The 15,000-nt window shown below is 43.4% G+C and overlaps 2 protein-coding genes across 2 annotated transcripts in view; both read left to right on the forward strand.

The window, feature by feature from the left end:
• The window catches only part of fhod1 (formin homology 2 domain containing 1), a 43,789-nt gene extending 31,099 nt beyond the window's left edge, over positions 1-12,690 (forward strand). Inside the window, 15 exon segments of the mRNA XM_054614993.1 lie at positions 1,233-1,396; positions 1,492-1,548; positions 3,214-3,294; positions 4,671-4,840; positions 5,791-6,206; positions 6,208-6,400; positions 6,879-7,034; positions 7,229-7,411; positions 7,877-7,996; positions 8,860-9,021; positions 9,186-9,376; positions 9,558-9,750; positions 9,857-10,028; positions 10,376-10,552; positions 11,439-12,690. Of these exon segments, the coding sequence (XP_054470968.1) occupies positions 1,233-1,396; positions 1,492-1,548; positions 3,214-3,294; positions 4,671-4,840; positions 5,791-6,206; positions 6,208-6,400; positions 6,879-7,034; positions 7,229-7,411; positions 7,877-7,996; positions 8,860-9,021; positions 9,186-9,376; positions 9,558-9,750; positions 9,857-10,028; positions 10,376-10,552; positions 11,439-11,521 (2,518 nt within the window). The 3' untranslated portion in view covers positions 11,522-12,690.
• A 1,562-nt stretch (positions 12,691-14,252) lies between these two features.
• The window catches only part of slc9a5 (solute carrier family 9 member A5), a gene marked incomplete at its 5' end in the record, with an annotated part of 20,101 nt that continues 19,353 nt past the window's right edge, over positions 14,253-15,000 (forward strand). Inside the window, 3 exon segments of the mRNA XM_054611659.1 lie at positions 14,253-14,280; positions 14,496-14,557; positions 14,560-14,812. Of these exon segments, the coding sequence (XP_054467634.1) occupies positions 14,253-14,280; positions 14,496-14,557; positions 14,560-14,812 (343 nt within the window).

The raw sequence follows: 15,000 nt of genomic DNA on the forward strand, positions 1-15,000 counted from the left end.
CCACTGCATGCTGGGAGCTGGAGGGAGGACGGACGGGTTTTGCTGTGTGTGTGTGTGTGTGTGTGTGTGTGTGTGTGTGTGTGTGTGTGTGTGTGTGTGTGTGTGTGTGTGTGTGTGTGTGTGTGTGTGTGTGTGTGTGTGTGTGTGTGTGTGTGTGTGTGTGTGTGATGATGATAAATGCTGACTCATGACTGTGTTTCCGTTGAACAAAGTGTTTCATCACTTCTACGTTTTCACTTCAGTCGGTACTGTTACTTTCTCTTCTCCCCCTCTGAGTCCTGGTCCTGGTTCTGGTCCAGGTCTATTGTCCTGCTGTGGTTCACATCAGAACAATAGAATCTCACAAACTGCAGCAAAGCTTTTACTGTGATTCTGAGAAGCTGCAGCCGCTAAACACAGACATGAAGATTATAGACCTGGACCGGGTAGACCCACAGGCTATGTGGTCCCTAAGACCTGGACCGGGTCCCAGCAGCCTTTTACAGTAAATCTGACATGTTAAGCCAGACCCCCCAATGATTGTGTGTGTGTGTGTGTGTGTGTGTGTGTGTGTGTGTGTGTGTGTGTGTGTGTGTGTGTGTGTGTGTGTGTGTGTGTGTTTTGCTGGTGACTCTGGTCCTCCTTGACCCTGATTGGTCCTCCTGGGTCCTGATTGACGGGTGCAGTCTAATCTCTGGTGTTAATGGTTTGGTTTTGGGTTTTTTGCCGTGAAGAAGAAGTGATCGTCCTGACCTCTAAAGAAAGTGTTCTTTTGTTCTTTATGTTTCTCAGGTTCAGACTCAAACCGTCAACACTGTCTCACTTCCTGTCTGCGTCTCATTGGTTCCTTCTAAAGACGTTAATCTCTACAAACACTAATCTGTAGTTTTATCAGTTATTCTTTGTAGTTCTTATCAAACCAAAAGCAGGAAATAGAGACTTTGTTGGGGACTATTTTCAGCGGCGGATGAATCCAGATGAGGTGCTCTAGAGGATATTTGAGTCAGAATAAATGACAGAGTGATGGTGATGATGGTGATGAAGGAACATTTAAAGGAGCTCTATGAGACTCTTGTTTCTGGTTTGAGTCTGAACATGAAGACAGGAATGTTTCATTAATCAATCAATCAATCAGCGATGGTGATGATGATGATGATGATGATGAAGAAGCAGCACTTGAAGGTGACTCCTGAGAGTCTGGCAGCGTGTCGGCCATGTTGGCTCTGTCTCACCTGGTCCCCCCCCCCCCACAGAGACACCTTCCTGCGCAGCCTGGCAGCCACTCAGTGGGAGAAGAAGAGAAGAAGTAAAAACCTCAGCCAGTCCAAGCTGTCCTCCTTTGATGACACCATAAACCCGAGCCTGAAGCCTGCAGAGGAGGGCGGCAGTGTCCCGAGTGAAGAGTGGCCTCGTCGGAGTAAATGATTCATGATGTTAATGATTAATGGTCTCCTTAAAGGGACAGGCACACCTTTACATCCTCTTCTTCTTCTCTGGTGTCTTTGTCTGTAGGCTCCACCTCCAGCAGTTTGGACTCTAACAGACACTCAGACTCCCAGAATGACCCAGGTGAGACTTCACTTACCCACAATCCTCTCTGTCTCTGCTCAGGAGTCTCTGCTCAGGTCCATTGTGTGTCATGATGAATCATCTCTGTGGTGATGAAGCGCCACCTGGTGGAGGCCAGATGTCACTGCAGTCCTCCAGTCAGTGGACAGAAAAGTGTCTTCACTACTACTACTAATACTATGTTAGTAATACTATATGAATACTATACTAATACTATGTTAGTAATACTATATGAATACTATACTAATACTATGTTAGTAATACTATATGAATACTATACTAATACTATGTTAGTAATACTATATGAATACTATACTAATACTATGTTAGTAATACTATATGAATACTATACTAATACTATGTTAGTAATACTATATGAATACTATACTAATACTATGTTAGTAATACTATATGAATACTATACTAATACTATGTTAGTAATACTATATGAATACTATACTATGTTAGTAATACTATATGAATACTATACTAATACTATGTTAGTAATACTATATGAATACTATACTAATACTATGTTAGTAATACTATATGAATACTATACTAATACTATGTTAGTAATACTATATGAATACTATATGTTAGTAATACTATATGAATACTATACTAATACTATGTTAGTAATACTATATGAATACTATACTAATACTATGTTAGTAATACTATACTAATACTATGTTAGTAATACTATATGAATACTATACTAATACTATGTTAGTAATACTATATGAATACTATACTAATACTATGTTAGTAATACTATATGAATACTATACTAATACTATGTTAGTAATACTATATGAATACTATACTAATACTATGTTAGTAATACTATATGAATACTATATTAATACTGCATATATACTATATTAATACTTAATTACTTTATCAATACTATTTGAATCATTCATTCAAACTGCATTAAGATAAACTGATATTTTATAAACTGTGTCATAGATTTTATACAGATAAGTTCTTATAACTTTTTTCTTCTTCACCATAGCAGAATTATTTTATCAGCAGAAACGAGCCCGAAGAAACAATCCAGCTAAAAACAAAATTACACAATTGAACAAATAAAAAAGACTTCTACATCTGTCAAACAAAGTGAACACATTCTGGTTTATCAGCATTGAACGCTGCATTTTGTTGTTTGATTGGGTCCATCTTAACCACCAGCATTCAAAATATGCTTTTTCAAAGTGAAATATTGTTTTATTGATATTAATACACAGTGACCTGATGAGACTCTGGACCTGCTGCTGCTCTCAGTGACTTTCCTCCATCTGAATAAAAGAGATTAAGAAGTTCAGGACTGAAACACAGGATGCTGAAGATGTTTTATGAATATCATATGTTTTATGAATATCATATGTTTTATGAATATCATATGTTTTCTGAATATCATATGTTTTCTGAATATCATATGTTTTATGAATATCATATGTTTTATGAATATCATATGTTTTATGAATATCTTCATTCTCCTGAAGGAACTTTGATGTTCAGACTGTTCTCTCTCTGCTCTCTGAAACGAGATGTTCACACTGAGTTAAAAAGTTAACCAACGAGTCAGCTGCTGCTTTTATTCTGAAGGATGTCCGTCAGACTACCTGTCACCATGTGATCACCTGTGTGTGTCTGCAGCTTCGGAGTTTGATCGGCAGAGCAGCACTCTGACCGCTGCTGCTCCCAACACCAACAAAGAAGAAGGCCACTTCCTGCCCGGTGAGATCAGAACGCTCAGTGGTCTGTGTAGTAGTACTGTCTATATGTGTGTGTGTGTGTGTGTGTGTGTATATATATGTGTATGTATATATATATATATATATATATATATATATATATATATATACATATCGTATATATATATATATATATATATATATAGATAGATAATCCTTTATTAGTCCCGCAGCGGGGAAATTTACAGGATTACAGCAGCAGAGAGGACAGTACAAACAAGAGACATAGTAAATTAAAAAAAAACCAAGATCAAAATAAGTATTATAAATAAGCAATGAGCAATAAAAAAACAGTAAAGAATCCACAGTAACTGAAATATTATATATACAGACATAAACTATTGTATTGCTTAGTGTGTTAGTGTGTTAGTGTAGTAGTGTGTTAGTGTAGTAGTGTGTTAGTGTAGTAGTGTGTTAGTGTAGTAGTGTGTTTAGTGTTAGTGTGTTAGTGTGTGTTAGTGTAGTAGTGTATTAGTAGTGTAGTAGTGTGTAGTATGTGGTCTGCTGGGTGTCAGTGGTCTGCTGGGAGCAGAGCTGGTTGTGCAGCCTGACAGCAGCAGGAAGGAAGGACCTGCAGTACCTCTCCTTCACCACCGGGGGTGAAGCAGCCGGTGGTGAAGGAGCTGCACAGAGCTGCCAGGGTGTCCTGCATGGGGTGGGAGGTGTTGTTCATCAGGGATGACAGCTTGGCCATCACCCTCCTGTCTCCCACCACCTCCACCGTATCCAGTGGACACCCCAGCACACTGCTGGCCTTCCTGACAAGCTTGTTCAGTCTCTTCTTGTCTGCTGCTGAGATGCTGCTGCTCCAGCAGACCACTGCATAGAAGATGGCTGATGCCACCACAGAGTCAAAGAAGGTCTTCAGGAGTGCTCCCTGCACTCCAAAGGACCTCAGTCTCCTCAGCAGATACAGTCTGCTCTGACCCTTTTTATAATGAATACACAAAGGTAGTTTAAGGAACGGAGTAAAACTATGTTCAGAGAAGGCCTTAAGATGTACAGTTACCAGCGATGGAGCAAGTACTCAGATCATTTACTGCAGTAAAAGTACTAATACCACACAGTATAAATACTCTATTACAGTAAAGTACAACTTAAAAATAAAGTACTTCACATTTATACTTTAGTATAGTACTTGGGTAAATGTACTTAGTTACTTTCCAACTCTGTTATTTACTGCTTTAAGTCCTAGAAGTGAATTAAAATAATATACATGTTTAAAGTCAGTCTGGAATTCAAACCTGAAGTAATGTGTAACAATCTGAAGTGTTTCTCTTTAAACATCAGAGAGAAGCTCTCTCTGTCAGTTGGTTCTGTAAAGTAGTGAGTGAGACCTCCTGTGTGATCTCCTCTCAGGTGGAGATGTGGGCGGTCGTGGTCGTGTGTTGGAGCGTCTGTCCAGCTTCACAGCGCGCTCAGTAGAGCCGTCCAGCCCCAGCGAGAGCAGAGCGTCACGCAGGGCGGAGCTAGAGGGGCTGGAAGGCTCCGCCCAGGCGGCGCTGGCCCGCCTCGCTGAGGAGCAACAGGTCCAAATGTTTGGGTTCTTCTGTCTGCATGTGGCCCCGCCCCTTAATGATGACTTATATAAATAATAACTAAGAGAGGGCTTAGAGATGTTTTAACCTTTGGTGTCTCACTTTGATAAATTGAAATCAATGTCCACTTCATAAAACTGCCATAATTATAATCCACATTAATATTATTTTCCACTTCTACGGATATTTTTTCCCACTTGAGTCCCGATCATGACTACTGAACACTAATCTTCAGGATTTTAACAATTTAAATGACCCACTACAAAAATCAATTTGTTAAAAAACAACAAACACAATGATCAGATTATTATCAGTGCTTCATAACACAGCAGTGATGCCCCTAGTGGACACCAGGAGAACAACATGTATTGTCTCTATAACACAGCAGTGATGCCCCTAGTGGACACCAGGAGAACAACATGTATTATCTCTATAACACAGCAGTGATGCCCCTAGTGGACACCAGGAGAACAACATGTATTATCTCCATAACACAGCAGTGATGCCCCTAGTGGACACCAGGAGAACAACATGTATTATCTCCATAACACAGCAGTGATGCCCCTAGTGGACACCAGGAGAACAACATGTATTATCTCTATAACACAGCAGTGATGCCCCTAGTGGACACCAGGAGAACAACATGTATTGTCTCTATAACACAGCAGTGATGCCCCTAGTGGACACCAGGAGAACAACATGTATTATCTCCATAACACAGCAGTGATGCCCCTAGTGGACACCAGGAGAACAACATGTATTGTCTCTATAACACAGCAGTGATGCCCCTAGTGGACACCAGGAGAACAACATGTATTATCTCTATAACACAGCAGTGATGCCCCTAGTGGACACCAGGAGAACAACATGTATATCTGTCTCATTGTGTCTCTGACTGTTTCCTGTTGACCTCACTGTATCACCTGACCTTTCTCCATCAGACCCGTCAGCTCCGTCCACAGAGCAGCGTGGACGTTGAGGGCCCCGCTCGCCGTCTGGAGACGACCCCGATGACCCCTCTGGGCCCCGGGGGCCCCCCCGACGCCTGGGACCAGCTGCAGCTGAGCGCCGCCGCCCTGCGAATCAAAGACCTGGACTTCTCCGACCTGCTGGACGAGGAGGACATCGATGTCCTGGACATGGACACCTTTGACTCCTCCTCCTCTTCCTCCTGCTTCTCTGGCGTCCCACCTCCTCCTCCTCTTCCATCTCTGGGACCCGGTGTTCCTCCTCCCCCTCCTCTTCCTCCCGGTGTTCCTCCTCCTCCTCCTCTTCCTCCCGGTGTTCCTCCTCCCCCTCCTCTTCCTCCCGGTGCTCCTCCTCCTCCTCCTCTTCCTCCCGGTGCTCCTCCTCCCCCTCTTCCTCCCGGTGCCCTCTCGGAAGAAGAAGACGGTGAAGTTGTTCTGGCGGGAGCTGAAGCAGGCTGACGGGCCGGCCCGGTGCCGGTTCGGTCGGGGGACGGTGTGGGCGTCTCTGGACAAAGTGTCCGTGGACACGACGCGACTCGAACACCTGTTTGAGTCCAAAGCCAAGGAACTGACCGTCGCCAAGGTAACGAGGCCTGTCAGCTGGAGAACAGATGCATTGTGGGAAGCACAGTCTACGCTGATCAATCAGCTGATATCTTCTCACTGATTAATCAATATCTGAGTGTTTGTTGGCTGATAAACCTGGAGGTCCCGGCCCCACTAGGGGTCTCCTGAGCTTCACTGGGGGTCGTGAGACCTTTTTGATTAAACGGCCGTAAGACAATCATTTTTATATATATAATATATATAGCTAATAAATATTGTGAAAGAAAGGAAGATCAATGAAATAGTTATTTTTAAAGTTTAGATTATTATTTAAGATATAAATATAAAAACAGGATCAGGGCTCAGTGAAGAAAACTGTTATTAACTGTTACTAATAGTGTCATAAGCTGTTATTATTAGTGTTATTAAAACGGTTATGAACTTTTATTAAAAGCATTATGTATTGTTTTATTAACTGTTATTGAAAGGGTTATTGATGGGATGTCTCGTTGCAGAAAGGACCTGAGACAAAGAGGTCTGAGATTCAGGTTCTGGACCCGAAGAGGAGCAACTCCATCAACATCGGTATGACTGTCCTACCGGCCGTCCACGTCATCAAGGCCGCCATCCTCAACTTTGACGAGTTCGCCATCAGCAAGGAGGGGATAGAGGTAAAGAGCACTTCCTGTCAGGGATAGAGGAGGTAGAGAACACTTGTGATGATGAAGATGAGGATCACAGGAAATAAAAGTTCTTACTGTTCCATCTTTGATTTAAACCTCAGTAGAGCAGAAGGACTGTGAGTATTAAAGTAGACCACCAGTCAGACCTGAACCAGACTGCCCCCCCTCTCTGTCCTGAGCAGAAGATCCTGACCATGACCCCCACAGAGGAGGAGAAGCAGAAGATCCAGGATGCTCAGCTGGCCAATCCTGAGGTCCCTCTGGGGACGGCGGAGCAGTTCCTGCTGAGCCTGGCCTCCATCAGCGCCCTGACCGCCCGCCTGCAGCTCTGGGCCTTCAAGCTCAACTACGAGGCTCTGGAGAAGGTAGCGCCCTGAAGACCACATCCTGAGAGGACCTGGACCGCTCCGGTCTCGTACTGTGGTCTGGGTCTGATACATAAACATAAAGCTACAGGACACCAAAACGTTTAAAACGACGTTCACATGATGCAGTTTATATATTACATATTTACAGAACAAAACTATAAAATATAAACTATAAGTTCACACATTCCGTTACATGAGTCCACCTGTAGAGGGCGCTAGAGTCAATGTTTAACCAACCAGAGCAGCATGGTGAGAGGAGAAGAAGAGGAGATGTGAGAATATAAACTGAACATATTTGAATATAATGTGTTTAAATCAGCTGATGAGTGTTTGAGAGTTCCTGTTATTCTGTCTGCTCCTGAACGCGTCTTCACAGTCCGGCTGAACTGTTTGTGTCGAGGGCCCGACCTTGAACAGGTGAGTGGTGTCCCATAGAGACTGATCCTGAGTCTGTCTCTGCAGGAGATCGCTGAGCCTCTGTTTGACCTGAAGCTGGGCATGGAGCAGCTGTCCTCCAACCAGACCTTCAGGAGGATCCTCGCCACGCTGCTCGCCATCGGGAACTTCCTCAACAGCTCCAATGTGAGGACACACACACCTCACATATATAGTACATTACAGTACAGTGCATTACATTACATTATTACATTACATTATTACATTACATTATTATATTACATTATTACATTACATTACATTATTACATTACATTAGTACATTACATTACATTACATTACATTATTACATTACATTACATTACATTATTACATTACATTATTACATTACATTTTATCCAAAGCGACTTACAGGAAGTGTATTCAACATAGGTATTCAAGAGAACTACTAGTCACCAGAAGTCATCAGTGCATCTCCTTTCTTAAACAAGCATCTTAAAGCATAAACCAGAGCATATATACATACATATATATATATATTCATACATATATACATAGAGATATATATATATATATATATATATATCTCCTATCTAAACAAGCATATATAAATATAATACATATATATATACATATATATATATATATATACATATATATACATATATATATATATATATATATATATATATATATATATATATATATATATATATATATATGTATGTATATATATATATATATGTATATATGTATATAGACGTGTCCTCCTGCTGTCTCTTGTCCTCCTGAGAGCTGCAGTTTGTTTATGAAATGAAATCTGATCTTCATCTCTAGTTATCAGGACGTTATCTGGAACAGACTGCAGATCAGCTGAGCTGCTTCAGATTAACCTGTTGTTCCTCCAAACACTGATTAGAGATCTGTGTGTGTGTGTGTGTGTGTGTGTGTGTGTGTGTGTGTGTGTGTGTGTGTGTGTGTGTGTGTGTGTGTGTGTGTGTGTGTGTGTGTGTGTGTGTGTGTGTGTGTGTGTGTGTGTGTGTGTGTGTGGCTAAAGGCTTCGAGCTGGGTTACCTGGAGAAGGTGGTGGAGGTGAAGGACACCGTCCACCGTCAGACTCTACTGCATCACACCTGCAGCCTGCTGCTGGAGAATTACCCAGAATCCTCTGACATCTACTCTGAGATCCCCGCCATCACCCGCTCCGCCAAAGTACAGCTTCTCTTTGATCTGGAGAAAATCAATTTACTGACTTGAGTTATTGATTTTCTATTATAGATTGATATTTAATTGTATTTAGTGTAGAACTCTTTAGACTAGAATCGCTCCGTCTGGTGGTCCAGCTGCTCACCAGGTGAGGGTCTTCTCTCCTCCAGGTGGACTTTGAGCTGCTGTCAGAGAACCTGGTGCAGCTGGAGAGACGCTGCAAAGCATCATGGGACAACCTGAAGGTGGTGACCAAACATGAGATGAAGGCGGTTCTGAAGAACAAGCTGACGGACTTCCTGAAGGACTGCACGCAGAGGATCATCATCCTCAAGGTGGTCCACCGCAGGGTCACCAACAGGTGAGACACACCCGAGAGACAAAGACCTGAGAGACAAAGAGACAAAGAGACAAAGAGACAAACACCTGAGAGACACTTCCATACAATTTGGACCAGAATGACGAACATTATCCTCCTCTTCCTCCTCCTCCTCCTCCTCCTCCTCCTCCTCCTCCTCCTCCTCCTCCTCCTCCTCCTCCAGGTTCCACTCCTTCCTGCTGTTCCTGGGTCAGCCCTCCTCCTCCGTCAGAGACATCAGAGTGACTTGTTTCTGTCGTATCATCAGTGAGTTCTCTCTGGAGTACCGGACCACCAGAGAACGGGTTCTGACCCTGAAACAGAAACGAGCCGCACACAGAGAGAGAACCAAGACCCGCGGCAAGATGATCACCGAGGTAACGCAGAGGAACACGGGGTTCTGCACAGAACCAGAGACGCTTATTAATGAATCCCCTTCATGACCTCCTCTGACTGACCTCTGCCTCCTCCTCTTCTCCTCAGACGGAGAAGTTTTCAGGGGCGGTGCCTGAGGACGATGGCTCCTCCCCCGTCTCCATGGCAGCGGAGGCGGAGCCGGGTCAGGAGGAGCACCAGAACATGAAGAACCTTCTGAACAGCAGCGACAGTCTGACGGTGGACCAGAGAGGCCTGAGACGCTCCAGAGCGGTCCGCAGTGAGTCCACCTCCTGAGACCAGGACCAGGACTCTGGACCTGGACCTGGTCCTGGTCGGTCAGATCAAAGCCGTAGACATTCCAGCTGTTTACCATCGACATGAAGGAATAAAAAGAATCGATATTTCCCTTATTTCTTAATATTTCTTAATATTTCTTAATATTTCATCATCAGAGTCCCTCAAAACACTTTCATTTAATGTCAATAAAGAGTCACAGCGAGAACTTAAAGGTTTTTTTCACACAACTGTGTTAATGAGAGTTGGTCCGGTTCTGGGGGGCCTGGTTCAGGTTCTGGTTCTGGTTCTGGTTCTGGTTCTGATTCTGGCTCTGGTTCTGGTCCTTAGGTCTCGGCAGAGTGAGTCCGTCCCAGATGTCTGGAGCCAAAGAAGACGGGACCGTCTCCCAGGACGACGCCACGGACGAGATCATGGACCGGCTGGTGAAGTCCGTGACCCAGAACCCCTCCGACAGACCGTCCAGCCCCAAGACCCGCAAACGGTCCCGCCTGAACCGGAAGTCATGTGAGTACGCGGCCTGATGTGGATCTGGTTTTTGAGTGTTGGACTGAGAGACTTTAATGAAGTCCTTGGGACTTTTTTTTAAGAAGACCTGGACTTAAGATGTTCTTTTCAGTCTGATCCAGAACCAAGATGAGTCTCTGGAGGTCTCTGAGCAGGTTCAGTCCGGTTCAGAGTCTGTGTGTCCAGAATCAACAGCAGCTCTGTTTCCATAACAGACTCAGATCTCAGATCTGTGTTTTCACCTCCTCAGTAATCCTCTGTGAGCAGATACACAAGAGTCTGAACACAGAACCAGACCTGGTCCAGATTGACCCTGAGAGACCTGGAGGACAGGGACATGTACTCTACATATATAATACTATATAATAACATATAATAATATATAATAACATAATAATATATAATAATGTATAATAATATATTAACATATAACAATGTATAATAATATATAATATAATAATGTATAATAATAATATAATATATAATAACATATAATAATGTAATAATATATAATATAATAATATATAATAACATATAATAACGTATAATAATATATAATAATATTATAATAATATATAATAATATATAATAACGTATATTAATGTATAATATATAATAACGTATATAATGTATAATAATATAATAATATAATAATATATAATAATATATTAATTATAATAATATATAATAATATTTAATAATATATAATAACATTTAATATAATAACGTATATTAATGTATAATAATATATAATAATATTTAATAATATATAATAACGTATAATAACGTATAATAATGTATAATAATATATAATAACGTATAATAACGTATAATAACGTATAATAACGTATAATAATGTATAATAATGTCTACATGTGTGTTTCAGTGAGGAGGACTCTGAAGAGCGGGCTCAGTCTAGACGTGGTTCAGGCTCTGGGACTCAACAGCCAGTCTGCAGACCGGGTCTGATCAGAGACCTGAGGACTGATCCCAGACCAGCTGAGATGACATCATGACTTTATTAATATTAATGTGGACAGATTTCTCAGATGAGTTCATGTTCCTTCAAACTAAAGCGACGTTTCCTCTGAGACGACATTCAGGAAACAGAGAAGAAGAAACTTCACTGGTCAAACAAACGACAGGTCCTTTAAGTTCTGGTCCTTTTGATGAAACCACATGATCTTCTTCTGCAGGTTTTAATCACGTTCACACAACCTTCTCACCTGATCACAGGTGTTCTCCAGGACGCTGTGACCTCACTGTGACCTCACTGTGACCTCACTGTGACCTCACTGCGACCTCACTGTGACCTCACTGCGACCTCACTGCGACCTCACTGTGACCACTGTGACCTCACTGCGACCTCACTGTGACCTCACTGCGACCTCACTGCGACCTCACTGTGACCTCACTGTGACCTCACTGACCTCACTGTGACCTCACTGTGACCTCACTGTGACCTCACTGTGACCTCACTGTGACCTCACTGCGACCTCACTGCGACCTCACTGCGACCTCACTGTGACCTCACTGTGACCTCACTGCGACGTCCCCCCTGGTTGAACGTTGAAGTGTTTTATTTCCGTGTTTTCCTGAACGCGTCGTCATGGTGATCACGTTGCTTCTGTTTTTTCTTCATTTAAAGTTTCACAGAGTAAAACATTAAAACTGTTCAAACACAAAATCAATCTGAGCTTCAAACATTTCCGTCCTGAAAGCTTTTAAAATGATTCATGAAGTTCTCCTCTCGTTCTAATGAAACTAAAACCAGAACTTTGAACTGTTTCAAACATTTGACTCTTTAACAGTTTGTTCTGAATAAGAACTTCATTTATGAGTTTAAGAAACTTTCTAATATTCTGAATGAACTTTGACTTTCAGTTTTCAGACCGAGGAGTTCGTTTAAAATATAAATATGGAAAAGGACGGTTTGTCCCCTTTAAGAACACACACTCACACTCACACTCACACTCACACACACACACACACACACACACACACACACACACACACTCACAGACACACTCACACACTCACAGACACACTCACACAGACACACACTCACAGACACACACACACACACACACACACACAGACACACTCACAGACACACACACACACACACACTCACACACACTCACAGACACACACACTCACACACACACACACACACACACACTCACAGACACACAGACACACACACACACACACACACACACACACACACTCACACACACACACACACACACACACACACTCACAGACACACTCACAGACACACTCACAGACACACACACACTCACACACACTCACACACACACACTCACAGACACACTCACAGACACACACACTCACACACACACTCACAGACACACACACACACTCACACACACACTCACACACACACACACACTCACAGACACACTCACAGACACACACACACACACACACACACACACTCACAGACACACACACACACTCACACACACACACACACACTCACACACACTCACACTCACAGACACACTCACACACACACACACACACACACACACACACTCATGTGTATGATCTCATGTGTTCAGTGTTTCTGTTGTTTCCTCTTCAGCTGACTTCAGGTCAGTTTGTGTAAAGATATTCTCCGTTTTAAGTTAAAGAGCGAGATGAACATTTTACAGAACGATGAATGTTTTCATTAAATTGTTTTAACTAATAAAGGTTTTTAATAAAGAAAGACTTCTTTTTCTTTATTTACGAGGTTTTAAAGACTTCAGTGTCTCGTATTCAATCAATCTTTATTTGTCTTAACAGTAACGTACAGAATGTTTTCTCCAGTCACATAAACATAAAGACATCTCTGATCTTTATTATGAAAAAGATACAATAAACAAGACACAACTCAAAACACGTCCAATAATAAGAAATAAGTTTAAGTTCTTTATGATTACACAGTAACAGTGGATCAGAAAACTGCTGCTACAAATATATAAAGAAAGGAAAAGACATGAAACATGATAATATATGAAATATATATATGATAATATGATGTAAAATAAAACGGTGGGTTATTTATTTATGCTTTTTTTTCCTGCTGATTGATTTTAATACATTTTATAAAAACATTTGGATAAAATTCTGAAAGTTGTGTTTTGTTTTGTAGAATGATTAATTATCAAGTTATTAATAATATTATTAACAAGATTATCAATAGTTGAATCAACATTGTTACTGTTATTATTATGATTATAAGTAGTAGTATAGTATTAATAACAGTATTAATAACAGTATTAATAACAGTATTAATAACAGTACCTGCAGTGTGTCCGTCTCTTTAACGCGGGTCACATGTCTCCTCCTCCTCCTCCCAGCTCCCTCCTCCTCCCTCTCCTCCTCCCTCCTCCTCCTCCTCCTCCTCCTCCTCCTCCTCCTCCTCCAGCTCCTCCTCCTCCTCCTCCTCCAGCTCCTCCTCCTCCCTCCTCCTCCTCCTCCTCCTCCTCCTCCTCCTCTCTCCAGCTCCTCCCTCCTCCAGCTCCTCCTCCCTCCTCCTCCTCCTCCTCCTCCTCCTCTCCTCCTCCTCCTCCTCCTCCAGCTCCTCCTCCTCCTCCAGCTCCTCCTCCTCCTCCTCCTCCTCCTCCTCCTCCTCCTCCTCTCCAGCTCCTCCTCCTCCCTCCAGCTCCTCCTCCTCCTCCTCCTCCTCCTCCTCCAGCTCCTCCTCCTCCTCCTCCTCCTCTCCGGGTGTTCCGGGGTGTGTTGGTGTTGGTGTGTCAGCCCGGCCCGGCCTCCCTCCCCGGCTGTGTGTGTGTGTATAAAGCGTGATGCGGTTCTGCTCAGCAGGAGGATGATGGAGGTTCTGTTCAGCAGGAGGATGATGGAGGTTCTGTTCAGCAGGAGGATGATGGAGGTTCTGGGTGATGGAGGTTCTGATGCTGCTGCTGCTGGGCCGCCGCCGCCGCCGACCTGTCCGGTCCCGGTCCCGGTCCCGGTCCCGGTCCCGGTCCCGGTCCCGGTCCCGGTGGTCCGGGTCTGTCCCCGCCGGTCTCCGCCCCCCCTCGGCCCCGCCGCTCCTCCTGCAGCAGCCCCGGGAGCAGGTCTGGTCTCCCGGTGTGTCCCGGGCCCGGTCCGCGGTGGAGGAGTCCGGGCCCGAGGAGGAGGCTCGTCACGGCGGCGGGTACCGGGTGGTCCAGTGGGAGTGGAGCTACGTGCAGACCCCCTACATCATCGCCACCTGGCTGCTGGTGGCCAGCGTGGCCAAGATCCGTGAGTCCGGAGTGACCTGGGGCTGGTGCTGGTACTGGTGCTGGTTTCTGGTGGTTTCTTGTACTGGTTTCTGGTTTCTTAGTACTGGTTTCTGGTGCTGGTTTCTGGTGCTGGTTTCTGGTGCTGGTTTCTTGTACTGGTTTCTGGTACTGGTTTCTGGTGCTGGTTTCTGGTTTCTGGTGCTGGTT

Source organism: Anoplopoma fimbria, chromosome 2 (assembly GCF_027596085.1).
Source record: "Anoplopoma fimbria isolate UVic2021 breed Golden Eagle Sablefish chromosome 2, Afim_UVic_2022, whole genome shotgun sequence".
NCBI lineage: Eukaryota > Metazoa > Chordata > Actinopteri > Perciformes > Anoplopomatidae > Anoplopoma > Anoplopoma fimbria.